General features: G+C 42.2%; 1 protein-coding gene across 3 annotated transcripts in view; it reads right to left on the minus strand.

The window, feature by feature from the left end:
- Positions 1-19,585, minus strand: part of Nek7 (NIMA related kinase 7) — a 132,992-nt gene that overhangs the window by 51,997 nt on the left and 61,410 nt on the right. For 2 of the 3 annotated variants that reach the window (XM_032914817.1, XM_032914818.1), the window contains exons 2-3: positions 19,074-19,156; positions 3,485-3,625 (exon numbers count right to left, since the gene is read on the minus strand). In XM_032914817.1, the coding sequence (XP_032770708.1) occupies positions 3,485-3,625; positions 19,074-19,130 (198 nt within the window). In that variant the 5' untranslated portion in view covers positions 19,131-19,156. The remainder of the gene's footprint in view (positions 1-3,484; positions 3,626-19,073; positions 19,157-19,585) is intronic. The other variant, XM_032914820.1, reaches the window with a different exon arrangement.

A 19,585-nucleotide genomic window follows, 5' to 3' on the forward strand; every position in this document is an offset into this window, starting at 1 on the left:
ATCAAGGAATTGGGTTAAATTAACTGTTCAATCAGGAGGAAGGGAAGCTGCGCAGGGAGGAACCAGAGACGGGGAAGAAAAGAATCGCACATAGAAGGTCAGACTAGTGGTGGCAGGTAAGGGACCACCTTACTTTTTGCAAATGAACCATAATGGAATGGACACGGGGTTTTAAAAGATTGTTTTCTGTTCTCACACGCTCTAGGCTGCTAGATTTCTTTACGATGTGGAAAAAGCGAGGAGCTCAGCACAGACACACCTTCCACTTACAGATACAGGCAAAGCTGTAGGGAAGTAGCTAGAACTCAGCACACTGGTACTCACGGCCCAAAAGTGAACAAAATGGTATGGGACAGAATCTTTAAGGACCCCGAATGCTAAACTCAGGGTAGAGATGATAAATAGTCCATTACAGGTTTGCAAACGAGGATATTACAGAAGCCATACTTCAGCATCCACACACCACACATCCAAAGAGTTCTGGAATGATTTTCACAGAGTTGAGAACAGTAATACAACTCCTAGACTGGTGACGTAGCCTGAAAATCCAGTATTTGGTTCTTCAGGAACTTTGTGAATATTTGTTGGGAAGTCTTCACAGCAGCGCCTCACTTGGATAGCAACGCTCTTTGGTTGTGAGGAGAGCAGATTACTTTTTGAACATGGAGAACAGTGGTTTTCCTCGTTCAATACAAGAGCAATCCATCATAGAACTCAATAACATGTCTGGGATGCAAATACAGTTCTCCTCACAAAGCCTTGACGCTCTGTTCCCTAATCAGAGAGGCAAGGCACGGCTTACAGAATCATTTGCCTCTTCAGTACAAAGTTATGCTTAAACTGGGAGACAGCACAGAATCAATTAAAGAAGAGGAAAGACAAGGCAAACTGATAGCCTCCCCCCACCACAATGCCCTCGAGAGTACACACACACACACACACACACGGCACCCGAGGCACACAGTGCAACTCAGGGGCAGCCAGAGTCAGACATTGGAGGCTGGACAGAAACTCAACTATACGGGCTGAGTCATCCTCCACCTTCCAAACTACAACGAGCAAAGCACAGAGATAGAGCTCAGATGCTAAAAATCTAAAAAGCTTTTACTTCTTCCCAATAGGGCTGCCCCCTTCTTTCTTCCTGTTTCTAGTAACAAGGTTCTGTAATTAAAAACTAATCACAGGATGGAGCTAGAGCCCTGTTCCTTTTCTATTCTTACTGTCAGAGGAAGCCAAGAAGGGAGCCAAGAAATACCCTGAATTTTATCCCTTGGCTTCCACCACCTTTGGCAACGGTAAGGTCTTCTCTCCATGAGGTACTGAGGGAGGAATTTGTGACTGCATCTTGAGAACAAACGTGAGGATGGCCCCACCTAAGGATCTGTAGAGAATCCTGATTGGTCTCCTTCTCAAATTCCTCCTCCTGTTTTCAACCGCTCCCATTTATAGTCTGGCTTCAACTCCAACAGCTCAAACTGACATCTCTATTCTGCAGTCGCATTTAGCAGGCGACCAGGCCACAGGCTTTAACACGCAGTTGGTTTTAAGCACGCTTTGCACTGGGTAGTCAGACAGCTAGTGGAACCTTAGTAGAGTTTTAATAAGAGTTAAAGTCTTTAGTAGAGGAATAATCTTCCCCCGAGTCATGTGTTTCCTAAACACGGACATCTTTATTGTAGACTCCTCTCACTTATCTAACCCAGGCTGATCTCAAACCCAAATCTACCCGCTTGCCTCAGCCTTATGCTTCCAAAAAAAGAAAAAATAAACTAGTCCGCCTTTGGAAAACAACCCAGAATTAACTTGTGGTGCACAAGCATGCTCTGTGGACCACCTTTTTGACTTTGAAGCACAAATGGAAAAAAAATCCCTTGTATACGCATGCTAGTAAAAACACACAATATCATGCAAGCATTTGACCAGCAAATAACTGTAGTCAACCTCAGCAGGCACTAACTTTATAATATGCATACTTTTGAAGAATGAGCAAAAGACACAAGTAAAAAATATTTTTAAAGTTTACTTCATAAGCTGAGGATTGGGTATAATGACATTATAAACAGATGTTTACAATCTAAACACATGCCACATGGTTCTTTCATCTAAAATGTGATTTTTTTTTTTTTTTGAAATGCAGGGGAATCAAACACACTGGTACACACATGCTAGGTAAGCGCTTTCCCCCTCTGAGCGATCTATGCCTAACTCTAACATTTCCTTCCATCTTGAAATAAGAATGAAAACTTTGTTTCCGTAATGGCTACGACAAGCTTATGGATCACGTGAGAGGGAGAAAGCCAAGTGCTTTCCAGGCTGAGGATCGCCATTGGGACAAATGAAACATGACAAGGCTCCGGAAAGTGGGCGTGCCTCATAATTATCCCCATGTACAGTGGAACTAGAACACTAGCGTTAGGGCCAGGCTTAGAAGAGGAGCTGGAAAATGATCAACCAGTTTGAAAAGAACAAAACTGCCCAACCAAACTAACTCCGCGACACTAATACAGCACTTAAAATCACAGGCGAATCATCTTAGTTCCTCTCCATTACTTCCCCCAAGTAAATATGATCCACCATCATTCTCCCTTCCCATTACGGGGCATGTGGCTGCACTGGAGTTCATGTGTGTTATAAACAAGTTACTTCTTTGGATATCAAATAGATGCAGAGCTTCGGCTGAGACAGTCCACTTCAACATCTAGTGAGTGACAACTTGGCTCTGCCTCTTAAGAGCTGCCACCACCCCCAGTCATTGTTGGGTATGGGGGGAATAGTTGTCAGCATTTTAAAGCCTGAGAGTAGTGTTGAGGCTTGGTCTATTGCTATGTATACTAATGCTGAACTCTATACACAGAGGTCTAGGTCTACAAGTGACTTCTCACGCTTACGAGCTTTAGTTGTGCAAACGTTGTTGCTTGATTTAAAACTATTGGTTAAATAAAATTGGCTACGGAGTGACCTGGTTGGAGGAGGAGAGACAAGAAGAAAAGAAGAATGGGAGAGAGGAAGAAGCCGCCATGAGGGGAAAGGAACCATGCGCATATGGCCAGGAGAAACAGCAAGTATCTGGGGTACGCCACTGGGGAGATAGGTAGGCCAGCAGTTAGAGGAGTAGATTAGGGGTGATGACACCCCCAGTAATTGTCAAGCCAAATAAAATAATCATAATCTGAGTCTCATTTATTTGTTGAGTTAGTTGGGAATAAGCAAAAAGTGATTTAACTACTCATTAATTTCTGTGTATTAGAGCCACATATATATAATGAGGAGGAGACAGATTTAGCCTGGGCCTTGTACAAACATGATATGGAAAACTTAATTTCTACCCCATATTACCTTCAAAATCAGCCTTTAAAATACAATGTTCTTTCTTAGGACTCTCAAACCATAGTTCCATGACCCAAATCATTCCAGAAATTGTTTTCCATCTAATTTTTAGACACCATAATTTCACATGAATTCATACAGTTAAAAATCATCTTACCTGCACTTTTTTTAAAGCTACTGGAACTCCATCCAGGAGACAGGATGCTCTATAAACTTCACTAAATTGTCCACGACCAATTTTCTTTTCTATTCGGAAGTTGGCTAAAGTATTATAGCCCATATCTGGTCGTAATGCCTTCTGCAATTAAAAATAATACAAAAAGGTTTCAGTCATCCAATGTACACAAAGACATATGACTTAAATAGATGAAGATATGACATACATGGTATTTACTGCTTACAGTATAGTTGCAAACGCCCCACACCAATGATATTTGAGTTCCTTGAGAATACGGAAGGCAATTAATTGAAGATAGAACTTCAGTCCTGGGGAGTCTTACACCAGAGTGGTTGTGGAAGGCAGGTAATAAAATGAAATATATATAGCATTTAAGAAGGGGAAGGCTAGCCGGGTATTGAAGTCATAGGCTTTTAATCTCAGCACTCAAAAGGCAGAAGCAGGCAGATCTCTGAGTTTGAGGTCAGCCTGGGCTACAAAGTAAGTTCTAGGACAATCAAGGCTATAAAGAGAAACCCTGTCCCAATAAAAACAAAAAAATGAAAAGGCTGAAAAAAAAAAAAAAAGCACACACAATAAATCAAGGAAAGAGAATGACAGAGGAGGAGAAGGATTTTGAAATTTTAGGTAAGAATTTTCTGCAACTTGACTTTAGGTCACGAAGTGTAGGCGAGACTCAACCCATCTTGTATTCTCTGGTCCTTATCCCTCTTAAAGAGTCTGAGTTGAAATAGACACTGTTCCCCCAGCCCTACACATATACATGTATTCACCTACTCCAATCTGTCCACTGATACATGCAACCATTTTTAAACTCCTGACGCTATTGTAGCTTCTGGAAAACTAATGAGCTAGCTGAATTCATAAATGAATGAATTAATAATGGCAAGCAGTTTACCATTATACTATTATATTTCATTATCTCTGTGAAAGAAATCATTTCATTCTTTTTAACTGGACATTCTCTTTAAGTTTTTTCCACACACAGTATATTTTGATCATACCCTTCCCTTTTCCCTCCAGTCCTCACAGATTGTCCTTACATTCACCAACATGATATTCTACTTTTCTCATTCTCATAAAACCAACCAAAAACAAAACAAAACAAAGTCACCACCAAGCCATAACGACCACAGCAGCCGCACACACAAAATAACCATGAAGTCCGGTTTTGTGTTGGACTCCTGAGCTTGCCCTAGAATGCAGCTCATTCCACTGAAGAAAACAGATTTCCCCTCTCCTAGCAGTCATTAATTGCAAATAACCTCTTGATTAGAGGTAAAATAATTCCATTCTAAACTTTTTTTCTACTACTGCTAATCAGCCCAAAAGCAGAATAATCAGAAATGGCTTCTGCTCTCCAACAGCTTGCCGGAACTGTGGTGAGAGAGGCAACCATGATATTAGGCAGATACACAGTGGCGAAAGAGGCCTAAGTAAAACACCACTTACAAAATGTAACTGTTACTGTCCCTCTTTTGTTGATTGACCAGTGATACACTAATACAACTAACCCTGGGATTCAGTCAGTAATCTGGACAATTAGTTACAATGAAAGTAAGCCTTAGTGGACCACCCACTGCCTTCAGATGTTGCCATCTCTCCAGCTTATATCCATGGTCATAGAATGCTCCTATGTGCCTGCTGTTGATAACTCTACCTATATATAACATACCATGGTCTGTTAGTAATCGTATGCCCTTTGGGGCAGTGAGAGAGCTTCCTATTTGGAGGGTTTATAAGAGTCCTAAATTACTGGTAAATACACTCTTCCCCCCTTCTCACACCTTAGTACTTGCTCTAACTCTGAGCTAAGGCCTGGAAAATGCAGCATTCCAGTGACTCTGCCTAGTCACCCTCTAGTGACCTGAACAGTTCAGACATATTAATGCTTCCAAAGATGGCACCCTTTCATAAACAAATTATATCCAACTCGACCTCTTAGGCCGTCAAATGAACTTGGGGTAAGGCTGATAATGCCATGTCCTGGGCTTCTCCAAGAGTCTCTCTTGATATATGAGCAGTACAGTAACTCCTAGCCTTGTACACTCTATCTTGCTAATTGAATCTCATTTATTATACTGAAGGAAACTGTAAATTTCTGCTGTGGGATTCCATGACATTAAACCTTTCTCAAAATGAGGTGGGGGATAATTTGCTAACTATACGTTAGTCTTACTGAAAACCCAACCCTTCTTTTTTTAAACACGATATTTGGGCTAAGGTGATGTCTCATTAGGTTAAAAACACCACAGACTAACTGGGTTCCTGGTTAATCCCAGGAACCTATGTGGTGAACAGAAAGAGTTGGTATTCTCAGGCTGCCCTCTGACCTCTGCAAGCACACTGTCACGAGAACACTCACATACATACGCAACAAATTTAAAACTGTAATAAAAATATCTTAAATAAAATATTGTTTTAAAACATATAGCATAACTCAAAACATAAAATTCACACATTCGTTTTATCAAAGATGGTAGGATAAATTGTTATGATAATAAAAAATAGCAATTTCTACTAACCATAACACTGTGGTGCTAACTCCTTAACAGGCCCTACACATTAGGGGCTATATCTTCTCTAATTTAGTTTTCGTGACAACCAATTGTAGTTCTTATCAACACAAACCTGCAGGACCTGGTTCCCAAATATACCATGCGGCCCTGAGCACCAAAATGGTGACAATGAGACACCAGACTGTGCAACTCGGCCCAGTAATTAAGATCTATGTCCAATTTCACCCTTACTGAAATTGTTAAAAAAAAATAAAACTTTAAAAGTCTACTGTAAGAAAATATATACAAATTAAAGTTAGACAATTGTCAGACTGCTCGGTCATAAATTTTTATTGTAATCCCTGGATTTCCAATGTCATCTAGGACAACATGGCACATAGTTCACTATGGAAATAGGTAAAAGTATCAATTTTAGATATATTCAATGGATATCAATGTTTTTAAAACCGCTAAGCTTTCAAAAAGACCTCATTAAAAAAGGGTATTTTAATTGTTATTTCTTTTCCTGATATAAATTTTTAAGTTACTGACGAGGGTACTCTTCTAAGATTTTTGCCACCTTCTTCGCCCTACGTACTTGCTGTATGCGCTAAATTCCAGTAAACATGACACTGTAATAGGGTCGCACTGCCATAGAGCAGCCCCTAGTGAACTGAATGTTAAAGACCCACTAATGCGTACGTATGCACGTGCATGCATGTCCATGTGAGCATACATCGGTGCGCACACACACATACACAGTGCACATGGATAGTCTGCGGCCTCCAAGAAACACAGTTCCCTCTTTCGGACACACAGAAACCATTCGTTCTCTTGATATAATCTTGCCAATCTCAGCCGCAAAACACAGCTTCATTACGAGGAACGTCATCATCTAATCCATATACGTTAAATCTGACTGGCAATCCTATCTTCTGTCCGCACAATAACTTGACAAATATTAGCATGAACTGCTAAGGCGGTGTGACAACCACATGCTGAGAGCAAAGTCTCACTAATGTGTTTTGGCATGCAGGTTTGTAATCACACATTTACATATGCAATGACCTACATTTGCATGTCAGATCACACACTGTCTTGGTTTATTAAGACTGGGCACCTCCCTGTGCTTGGCGGCCAGAGTGGCGAGAGAGGGCCAGAGGGCCGTGTTTTTTGGCAGTTGAGGGATGAACTGCCACCAAGGATTAGGCTGATATGGCCTGAGCATTAGACACTTCATTAGACGTAATCTGTTTAACAGTGGGCAGTGTATGTAAACTTCACAGCCCATTTGCGGCACCTTTCTCCCCCCATGGCCTTTCTTCAAAGGGCAGTGTGGGTGAGTGACGGGCTGTCTCATCTGCTCCCATGTCCTGTCATGGAGTGAAGATGTGGAGAGCTGACATGAGAAGGGACATAGCTGCACATCTCCAACTACCCTTGGGTCTCACTACCTCGCTACAACTGTATAAAAATAAGCTCGCGTGGGATGCGCTCTCCTCTAGGAGACCATCAGACAGGTTAGCACTGCACTCCGGTTATGATCGCATGACAATGTATTCTGTGCCAAGCTTCATTTTGATGAATTAAATGCCACTGCCAATCAAATCATATTGTTGCTTTAAAAAATGATATTAAGTGAGTCCCACTAAAGGGTTATTTTTAGGCGTTATCTCCTTCTTGAACAATGTTCAACTACCCGGCGCAACAAGCTAAACTAATAGGTAAGTATGCACATACATGTATCCTGTACATGTGTCCATGCTAAGTTGTACTAGCGATAACAATGAAACTAAACCAGCAGGGATTAGAAGCCAGGTGAAATCGCTTACACTGACTTTGCTGCTCTAGGTTTAGGAGGAAAATGGAGTCTCTCCCTCTCGTCTACCGTATAGAAAATGGCATCCCCGAGTCATCCACTCCAAAGGTCTTCAACTTTGATGGGGTAGAACCCTATATGGGAGAGGTCTTTTAAAGTCACCTGGGCATCCCGGCCACGGGCCCCACGCTCCAGCTGCACCTAAGCTCTGTGGTGTCGCTCTTGCCGTCCCACACCTTCTGACTAACTTCTTCACGCGTGGCGAATCACAGCCGTCTCCGCAACTTGATTCCATCGCTAACCTCTGTACGATAATGACCCTCAGCTCTTCCAAGCAGCTTTATTTCCTGGGTCCTGCTTTAGTGTCTCCAAAGCAGCCTGACAGTGGCCATTCCGTTCTGTAAAGAACTAGCTGCGCAAACTCAGGCCCGACACCGAACGCGAGGTCAGTGGTTCTCAAACTGTGGGCCACGACCCCTTTAGAGGGTCACACATCAGGTATCTTGCATATCATATTTACATTACGGTACATAAGTAACAAATTATAACTGTGAAGTAGCAATGGAATAAATTTATGGTGGGGATTTACTGCAACATGAGGAACTGTATTAAAGAGTCATGGCATTAGGAAAGTTGAGAACCGCTAGTCTAGATTATTGTTGACTTTTTGGTTTTATATATACATATATATATATATACATGTGTATATATACACATGTATATATATGTGTGTATATAGGTGGTTCTCCCACTATACACTCATTTTTCAAAAGTGAAAATCAAAACCAAGTTCTTCGTCTGTCACTGGAGGCTAGGAAGAAGAAAAATATTTACTAAGAGAATGTTGTGGGAAATTCTGAGCAAATGTAAAACATTGAGTGCACACGGGGCATGGCAGCGATTTCAGGCAGGTCCTAGTCACTGCTTACCATTGACTGCAGGGCCCTGTCATGAAAAAGAATTGTAAGTCTCCGCTTTCCACAGCCCCATAATAAGCGAGTTCAAGAAATTTCCTTTCATCCTATCTACTAATGAAGATGTTAATGGTGGTCCTGTTGGAGTGATAAGAGAAACACTGAACACTGTGCTTCAAACCAACCTTGTGGAAAGCCTGGCTAACCGCAGGAGTCCACCATGTTTTCACAGAACTCACTCAAGGGGAAAGGTTCTGGAGTTGGTAGCAGGGCCTAAGCTCAAATCCTAGCTTCTGGTTTCATTCTAAGCCCCTGTTCATCTCAATTGCTAACTTGCAGGGCCTGGAATCATCTGGGAAGGGGATCGCAGTGAGAAAAGTCTAGGGGGATGCCGTGCTTTGGGCGTCCCTGTAAGGGCTTAACTTAATTGGGTTAACTGAGGTGGGGCATCCCACTCTGACTGTGAACAGCAGCGCATCATGCGCTGGGCCCTGGATTGAATGAAAAGGCAACCGGGAGATCAACAAGAGGATACGGCTTAACTTAACTGTGGGAGCCATGTGACTGTCTCCTTCCAGTTCCTGCCATAACGGGCTGTAACAAAACAATTACCTCTGTCCCTTAAGTTGCTCGTGTCAGAGTGTTTTACCATTGCACCAGAAAAGAAACTAAGACAGCAAGTCACCTGGATCTGTTTTCCACTTCTTGTTAAAGATGTGAAATCCAATCTCAAAGAACTGCACATGGGTGAGCAATTGGATAAGGGGCTTGTAGAGCAGGAGACAGCATCTCTCCAGGGCCAGGATCTTTTGAGACGCTCCCTTCCCCAGGAGACTGAGCAGGAGGAAGGCGCAGCCAACCTCCCTCACTGCTGTAAACTTGCACTCAGTAGCTGTCAAGACCACCTTGCCTCCTCCTTCTCCATCTGTACCTTCTGCTCTATCTTCCTTTCCCTAGGAAAAGTGGAGTCAATCTGTTCCATGCTCCATACATGCCAATGGCATACTCGGGTGGTGTTCCGAGCATCTCCCAGTTTGTGCTGGGTCTTACAATTAGAATAATAAGAATATTCATTACCATGTATTCTATCCTGACTGACGAATGAAAAAAGCCAAGCCCCTTCGATACAAGACTACATGGATGGCAATGCAGCACATGGAACTGAAGTCACTCGACCCAAAATCCTTTTAACACTTACTGTGATGAAACCCTTAATACGTAAAAATGTACAAAAATCCCTAAACTCTTTGGTGGTTATATGTTTGGAGTATACTTGCAACAGTTAGAAATCACGGTCATAAGCCGTAAACAGAGCCCTGCATGCTCTCCATGACAAATGACACAGAGATGTCACAAGGTCAATCTTCGAAAACTGTAGACCTCACGTGCCGTGTAGTATTTTCAAACACTCATTTTTGGAAGAAACAAACCATAAGTAACATGAGTAACCCATCCATGCCTATATAAAGTGCTTCTCAATATCACTTTATTTCTAAGCAACATCCACAACTCCTTGCTTAATGGGCAAAATGAAACCTGATTTGGAAGCACTTAAGAGTATTATTTTTATTATAGTTTATTAATTGTACTCCCTCTCCCTCTGCCCCCACTGTGTGTGGGTGCGTGTGCATTTGTGAGTGTCTGTCTGTATGTGTGTGTGTGTGTGTGTGTGTGTGTGTACATTTACTCAGAGGCTACTATCCTCTGAAAGAATCTTTAGATCTCAGAAAGTCATGTTCGAAATCATATTCGGCAACTAGGAAATGAAACTCTCAAGTGAATGAATCTTTTAACATGTTAAATATTCCGAGCTCCCGTTGAGGCACGTCTGGATGATCTGAAACACTCATTTAATAATCTTGTTAACTACGGTAATTACAATGGTCTTCCCTACTTAAGCTGTGTTTCCTTCACAGGGATATCTTTCACTTCCGAAAGAAAATGTATTCCGTAGGACACTGGCTCTTTTTAAATAATAATTTCTTACGATTAAATTAATTTCTCTAATTTGCTTTACAACTTGAAGGCACGGACATGCACTGAGCAGTAGATAATCCAGGGAAACATTATAATGGCAATTCTCTATGGAGAAATTAGAAGAGTCACAGCATGGACTCAATAAACTCCCCAGAGAGGAAATTATGTCCTGATATTCCTTGAGGTATTGGAGATGATCTACCACACAAGCCAGGACTAATTGCAATAGTTAACACCATTAATAAGGTTTTTATCATTATTGCAAACTCCTCTTATTGATTCTCACTTTACTACTTGCCTAAAGCAATGGATTGGTTTAGATTTTATATTAATGCTGTCCTGTATCTCCTAAACTGACAAAAAGAGCAAAACACTGAAGGTCCGCCACTTTACTGTGCAGTGATATTTATCTGTCATTGTTTTCTGTTTTTTAGGGCACACTGCTACCTCTAAACCACACAAGTGAGAACAAGTCTTCTGATATAGTGAACATAACTCTAATATCTGCTATTTCCCAGAGACTTCATTAGAAACCAGAAGAGGAAAATAAAATGCCATGCATACTATTATTGCCTAACATTTGTGATTCTTCTTATTTGAAAACGTATCTCCCTAAAATTTATTTCAAAAGCAACCCATCCCTAAAGTCTTCCAAGAACAATAGACTTAACATCAGGTTTTAAGGATATGCCATTTATTACTCAGTAGATTTTGAATTAAATGTAAAGGAAGAGATTCACCAAAGAACAGGGAAATGACTGACAGATACATCCACTACACAGCCTAACATTACTGACTACTGGGGTTGAGAACACTACGGGCAGTAATCACATTTACTGAGATAAGCTGGGCTCCATGAGAAACACTGTATACAAGACAGATAATAAAAATGTAATAAAGGAAAATGTTTGATAAAGCAAAGCAAGCAGCAAACAAACCACAGTAGTCTGTGGGCCACGACTTTGCTGACATCACGTGTGGTGGCACATGCTGTAACCCCGGCATGTGGACAGTGACATGGACAGTGGAAGCAAGATGATTAGCCTTAGCTACATGGCAAGTTTGAGGATAGCCTGGACTCCATGAGACACTGTATCAATAAGCAAACAATAGGACAAATTTTTTTAAAGATGTTACTATGTGTGAGTGTTTTGCCTACAGGCAGGGATGTGCGTTGTGTGCGTGTCCGGTACCAGAAGAGGGTGCCAGGTTTCCTGGGATTGGCATTACAGAGAGCTGTGAGCCACCAGGGAGGTGCTGAGAACTGAACTGAGCCCTCTGTGAGAGCAGTAGGTAGTCTGGGAACCATCACTCCAGCCCCAAGAAGACGATTATTGACAGGACGCTATCACTGAGATCATATCGACACTGTCATTTAACAAGGGTTGACTACTGCTTAGCTGTAGTGAAATGAAATGTCGTGAAAATGAAAGCTGAGTTTCAACTCTACAGGGCACAGAAGAGCTATTCTAATGCATTGACAAGAACCCTGAGTGAAAGAACAAAACCTTAATCCTGGACAGTTTTACATCAGTGCTCACCCTACACACCCACAGTGAACACTCTCTTTCCTTCCCGTTTCTAAATACAAAACCAAACCGCTCATATCTGGGGGAGATTCAGAGATCAACCCCAGACCTTTCATCATTGACTGTTTGATAAGGGATCCTTCTCGACAGCTCTGGTTACCCTGTAACTCAGGCTGAACTGGACCTCTGTCCTGTTTTGGCCTCCTGTGAGCGTACACACGCACACCACCAAGTCCCATGCTACTGACTCCTAACAAACCAGTCTACACACGAAATGTTGTTCTTCAGAATTTCTACCACAGGGGAATTCCTCTTATTCTAGAAAAACATGGACTACTAAAGAAAAATTTAAAGTCCAACATGAGCATTACGACAAGAGCTAATTAGCGAACCACATGAAAATTATGGGTCTTAACAAAAACTGTATCCTATTTGGTTGGAAAAAGTAACTTTATTGATCAAATAAATAAACAGCTCTAAAACAGTTCTGGGCTACTCATGAGCATCAGAGTTATCCTCACATATACAGAAATTTCACTGCTGCAATTACTAAAATTATACTTCTGAACTTACCTGGATGGTCTAATGACTACTGGTCTTATCCTCACCCAAGTCACTCTGAATGACTTTCAAACTCCAGGAGAGCAGACAAGAGACTCTCAATCCCTCAAAGTCTTCCACACTCCCCAAAGCATGTCCTCTGAAATACGAGGAATGCTTACTCCTAAGTATGTAAATGTAAGTTATCAATCTAAAAATCGAAGAGAGCTCCATCACATTTTAGGTATGTTTAAGTCATTTGTCCTTTGACAGCCTTCCTAGTACTGTATCACTGAATACAATTACTCTGAGCACTGAAACCGACACGATGGAATACTTTGGCACACAATGAACTGGCGAGGTTAAAAATGAAACTTTCCATTAGAGATAACTCTCCATGCAATGAGCACTTGTTAATTACCAATCATCTATCATTCATTAATATAAAATAGGGTATATAATGAAAACAAGCCAGAGCTTACCAAGCCTGTAATTCCAGCTGTGCAGCAGGCTGAGGCAGGAGATTTTTGAAATTCAAGGCATGCCTGTACTATAGAGTGAGGTGAAGGCCAGCCTGGGCTGGTTAGTGAATGCCTGTCTCTGAATGAAATATTCATAAAGGGCTGGACCTATAACACGGTAACTCAGTGCTTGCCTAGCGTATGCAAGGCCCTTGATTCAATACCTAGCACAAGTATGGAATTTAAGAGATAAGATAGGACAAGAACCTATATAAAATGTGTGTGTGTGTGTGTGTGTGTGTGTGTGTGTGAGAGAGAGAGAGAGAGAGAGAGAGAGAGAGAGAGAGGGAGAGAGAGAGAGAGAGAGAGAGAGAGAGAGAGAGGGAGAGAGAAGCATATCTTTCTCACAGTGATCTTATTATTGTCTTATCAATTATCTAGGTCCTCTCCTATAATACTTCACCTAGACCTCGATCATAGTACCACAGATTCACGGTAATATAAAATGTAGGAGCCATGCTCGCTAGACCCCATCAGTGAGCACATATCCTTACAAGCCATCTGAACCCTCACACTGGAGAAGAGAGAATACGTAGGATTCAAGATATGGCTAAATCAGAGTCCCCAGCTGGCAATTGTGGAAATGCACTGGAGAAGTAAAAGGTGACCAGATGGCACAGGCCTTCAAAGTCATATACAAATGTAGTACTCACTCCAAACCACACAAGTCAGAAGGAATAAGGAAAGAAATGTAACAATGTGTAATTTTAAAAACTGATTCTTACTGGACAGAAGAAGCAACTACAAGTGGTGAAGTGGCTATACTCTAGAAAGATCAGAGTAGTAAACACCAAACAAAACAAAAACATTAAACAGAGAATGTGAGAAGTTGCATGTATGATTCAGGCAATTCTGAAGATAATTATGTGATATACAATATGTATAAAACATTATTTAAATGTGATATTTGAAAAGAAAAAAGATGGGCTAATTTGGAACCAAGTTTTTTTTGGTTAAAAAAAAGTACTGATTGACTACTGTGTGTACCATAAGACTAGTGACACAGTTTACAGTTAAAACAGGAAAACGAAGAGCAAATTAACAGCGATAAAAAACAGATTTTATAGAAAAATATGACAACAAAGGTGTATTATATGGTTAAAAAGGTTCAGTTTTCACTTCATGCTTAAAGAAGGTCACACATATACAAACACACAAATATGCAACCACTTCAAAGACATATATATTTGAATATATTATATATATACACTTGAAAATGATGAATGAGGAAATGAAAAATTACATCTTAGACAAGCATAATTTTATGCTGGTTATTGAATGCTGTACCCAAAGAGATGGACGAGGACAGGGCAAGCCCAATGAGGGAGCTATTACAACATAACAGAGGCCCTGGCCTAGTGGAGGGAATGAAGCGGTAAGAATCTTCCAGTTCTAAAAAGTGTTCTAGGTATACAGCTAGTGGTGCCTGATAAATCAAACATAACGAGAGGAAAAGGAAGGAGCCAGGGATGTTCCAGCCTCGGTTGCAAGAAAGATGGACTGGCCAACAGCTGGTTTAGAAGATGAGGGGCAGGGTGTAGCTGGCTGAGCAGCTTGAGATCACTGTGGTTACGATGGACGGATAGCCCCACACTGGGAAGGCTGTTGGGCATATGAATTTGGGAGAAGCAGAATTCCAAGTTCAGATGACTCTGAGAGCCATGTATATAAAATTTAAGAATAGAATACAGCCCGGGTAATGAATAAATATGGGCAAAGAAGAAATGTGAGAACTAAGCCTTAGGGAATCCATTATTAAGATGGTTGAAGGGAAGGAGACAGAGGGCAAAGGGAGGCCAGTCAAACCAAAGGGGGCGGGGAACATGTGTGGAAGCCAAGAGAAGAAGGGTTTCAAGGAATAGAGGTCGATCAGTTAGTTTCCAATGTAGACAGTAAGATGAGGCCCAAGTAGCTCACCTGGTGAGAGGAGGAGGAGCTTACACACTGCCAATCAAAGAAAAGGAAGATGGAGACTTGCTATAAACATCAGTTTCTAGAAAAGTCTGAACTGAGTAGGAGATAGCCTAGGATCTGGCTTTACTGGGAATTCTTGCGGTTCAGCAGGTTTATCCCATAACTAGAGGCGAGCTACCTAGAGGCAGACTATCTGAGCACAGATTCTAGCTGAGAAATGTGTGATTTTCAGGACCTGACAGCTGAGCGTGGGGTCAGGGGACAGTGACACATTGAGGATTGCAGGAAAGAAGAACAAGAAAGCAAGGATAGTTAAGAAGGTGGAATCTTCCAGACTAAGTCTGTGACCAGGGAGAAGCCTCAGGCTTTACTGAAGGAACAACCCACGATGCTCAATTATGGCCAACAAAACTTTCCTCAAAACTATAGTCACAACTTATCATCCTGTACCTATTATCCATAAAACCAACATGAAGTGAACACTTAGAACAAAAGACTACATCCCTAAATTGCTATAAAGACGTCCCAAAGTATAAGCTCTCTTAAGCACCTGTTACAAATACCTTCACAGCACGAATTCATCAATGCAAGCAAAATAAACCTTACTGCTCGTCGAATACCTGGCAGATAAGCTAGAGAGAAAGGAAGGCAGTGCCATGCTTGTGAGCCAAGCCTTTTGTACACTGGGAGCCACCAGGGGGCTTCCTTCCTCCTGTCCTGAGAACGCTGCGAGGGGCACATGACCTCCAGCATCCTGCTCACTTCATACATTCCAAACCCTTAGCGGATACTGGTCAGTGCTGCCAGAAAGAGTGAAAGGAGGGCTAGCTCGAGCTGTACTCAAGAAGCGGACTCTTACATAGTGTCCTCACAGTCTGCAAACTGAAAGTACGGGCTGTTTTTTACACGCAGTTCTGGTGTATGTTCTCTTTCACAAACAGCCCAGATACTACAGTATTTCAAATTATAAAAAAAAAAAAAGCAGAAATCCCCAGAACTCAAGCTTCTAGTCATTATTAAAATTAATATTCTTAGAAATTCGTAGAATTGCTAAGAATATATACCGAAATATAAAATTCCATTGTTTAACACTGATCTTCCTGTAGTTTTTTGCTTTTTTTCTGTCCCGACCTTTTATCCAGTCTGTATTAAGGGAGGAAACTCTACCGTCATGCCAGAGGCTTGAGCAGTGAAACTCAGTAGAATGGGATGAACCGTGCTCTCACTGCTCTCTCGATGGTAGTGTGCACCACCAACGGGGGGAGAATAGGAAGGCCAATTAAAAAAATGTCCTTAACTTCACGAGAGCAGCAGTAATGCAAAAAGTAAATAAAAATACACAGGTTCCATATTCTAAACCTTAAACACAAAGGGACAGATACTGTACCTAAAATGAGAGCGCAGACCCAAGGCTACGTGTGGGTTTATAACCTCTCAAGTAAGGAAGAGGGGAGCCACGCTAAGAACATACACTGCTCATCACTCCGCGGAACTTGTGTCTGACAACACAGAAGGCTTACTTCTTTAGGTTTCTGCCTGTGTCCACACTTCCATTAGCATTACAAAAGTGAAGGAGTCACTGGGCTAACCATATGTTGCCATATCACCCCCATTATTCAGGCCAATGGTGTGGAACAAAACAAAGGAAGGTTGTCAACCCTAAGCCCGGGCTGTCCTTCCCTGTCTTTTAAAATGCTACAGAGAGCAGCAACATTTCTCGAAGACTTATTAAGCAATAACGCCTATAAGCTCTTGTCAGGTAATCTTTCTTTCGCTGTCTCACACCATCAGTCTGAAGGCAGAGAGGAGGAAAAAGAAAGCTCCTCCCTTCCCCCCATATGCCAGGAGGCAGCCAGCGCCTGGATGACACTTGCCTATTTCCAACAGGGAAAGCGGTCCACCCACACAGGCACAACAGCAGGAGGCAGAAACGAAAGGACCGGTGTGAAAAGAAATGCAGAACCAGCTCTATGATTTTGAAATTTAGACTGTGTGGCAGCCTAGTGTCTCATAAGAAAACGATTACTTTCATTTCTCCCTCCTACTGCCTCCCCGACCTTTCTTGGTTGGCAAGTCAGTAGGAGGCATAAAGGAAAAAAAAAAAGTGGTTTTTTTTTTCTTTGAAGCACAGGACCAGTCAAAACTGTGAACTTCAAAATCACAACATGAACTCCCTAATTTTTAGAGGTGTTCTTTTATTGTCTTTGCTAGGAACGGTGCATTATGAAATGTCGGTGTCTCATCATTGTATGAGATGGCATTGAGGTAGGTACAGCTTTTGCTTATAACAATCTTGATCGTGGAACTTAAGACCATTGCAAAGTTACTGAGAGACTTGATAAAGCCAATCCTAAACGCAAAAGTGTCCTTCCTCTAAATGGTTTTTCTCAATACTGAAAACTCAAGAACAGAGAACCAAGCAACACAATGTTAAAATAAAAAGTATACCCAGAATGAATTAAACATGGTCCTTTTAAGGCCACCCTGATTGGCTTCAACTCTGTATCTAACTGAGCCTCACTACATGTAAAAATAAGAGTTCAACAGTGTCCAAAGTAATGTATCCTTTCCCACAAGGTTTTAGCTTAATAAGGAGAGCTAAGGAAAATGCCCATGTGAGCAAACACAACAAAGATAAGATTCGGGAAAACACCAGAAGAGAGATTGAGATCAACCATTTAGTTTCAGTTGGGGGTGTGGGAGGGTGGGGGGACCAGACAGGCCCTACCACAGTGCTGGCGCTTTAGATGGTCCCGGAAGAATGGACCAAAATGTAAAAACTAGAGCGCAGCAGGAAGGAAGGTAGAACATGGGTGACTTCACAGAAGCATTAGACAGTGTTCTGTAGGCTCCATTTCTGAGCTGTGCTGCTGGGAGAAGCCAACAGATGCAGTGAAACAAATGAAACCCCAGACTAAGCAAGTCCAATTAGGACACCACATAGGCTCGCCTCGAGAGTCAGCGCGCACTGCACCGGAAGTCTGAGGGGACACTGCCACAAACCCACTCCACTACTGATTTCCCTTATGCGTCCCGTCGAGTCCCCAACACTGAGGACCTTTGAGCAACACCGAGGCAAGGCCAGTAGGACGTCAGTGAGGCCTGCTGTAGAAGACTCTCAATAGCAGGCTGAGAACCAGCCTGTGTGGAAAGAGTAATGATAATGAGGGCCGCATCGGAAAGCGAAACTTATGATTGTCACTATCTATCCCAGGTGGGGCTTTGCGGGGCACCTTAACAACAAACGCAGGGAAACTCCAAGTTGAATTTCAATAGTGTGTACACACTGTTTTACAAAAACGCCCTTTCTACTTCATTTGACATTACAAGATATAAGGAATACAATAAAAAAAATTCCAGTCAGAGAGAGAGAGACAGATGGAGGGAAAGAAAGAGAGAGAGAGAGGAGAGAGAGAGAGAGAGAAGGAGAGAGGGAGAGGGAGAGGGGAGGGGAGAGAAGGGGGATGGAAGGAGGAGAGAAGGGGAAGGGGGAGGGGAAGGGGGAGGGGAAGGGGAAGGGGAGAGGGGAGAGAATGAGAATGAATAATGGAAGTCAAAGCAGAAGTTAGTATGAAATGCAGACGCTCCCAAACCTCCCTCCCATCCCCCCTTCCCCCCTCCCAGACTATCAGTAACCCTCAAAGCTAAGAAGTCAAGGAGACAACATCCTAAGCCAGAACTGACCTCCTGTCCTGCTCTATATGAGGACCAAGCATTAGGAAATGCATAGAAGCCAGTAATTCTGACTACCACTGGGAAGTTCAGAACGAACACTTGGCCGCTCCATGACTGCAGCTGTGAATTTCCTCCCACCTATTCCGCAGAGAGACACGCTTATCCCGCGTAATTAAATTACCTGCGGCTGGAACTGAGGGACAGGGGGCCCTTGCATTCCTTGTGGTTGTTCATCCATTCTGACTCAACTGGGACTTGAGGATTCTGCAAAATGGAAAGTTGAAATTTTAAATAACGCCATCATTACCAATTCACACCACTTCCCCGGCCCGACACAGGCACGGAGATAGGACAGATTCCTGCAATGCTTCGGAACAATTCACTATGACACCCTCTTCTACCTGCTAAACCCAAGCTCCGTTTAGTTCACATAATCATACACTAGCGCACCATTCCCACTTTCCCAGGAACTGATCAAGGACCACCCCCCCTTCAGCCCAAGCTTGAGGGAAGAATTACAGCACCAAAAGCTCCCCGGACTGGACCTCAGTGCCCAGCAGCCCTAAGTGTATCTATCCTTTACATTGTAAAAATACTTTTCTACATTTAATATGGTTATTCCTTTATTTTAAATTTTAATTTAGAATGCCCTTTAAAGAGTGGTAACGACATTCTGGGTAGAGGTCATTTGTA

Source organism: Rattus rattus, chromosome 10 (genome assembly GCF_011064425.1).
Source record: "Rattus rattus isolate New Zealand chromosome 10, Rrattus_CSIRO_v1, whole genome shotgun sequence".
In the NCBI taxonomy this organism is placed as follows: domain Eukaryota; kingdom Metazoa; phylum Chordata; class Mammalia; order Rodentia; family Muridae; genus Rattus; species Rattus rattus.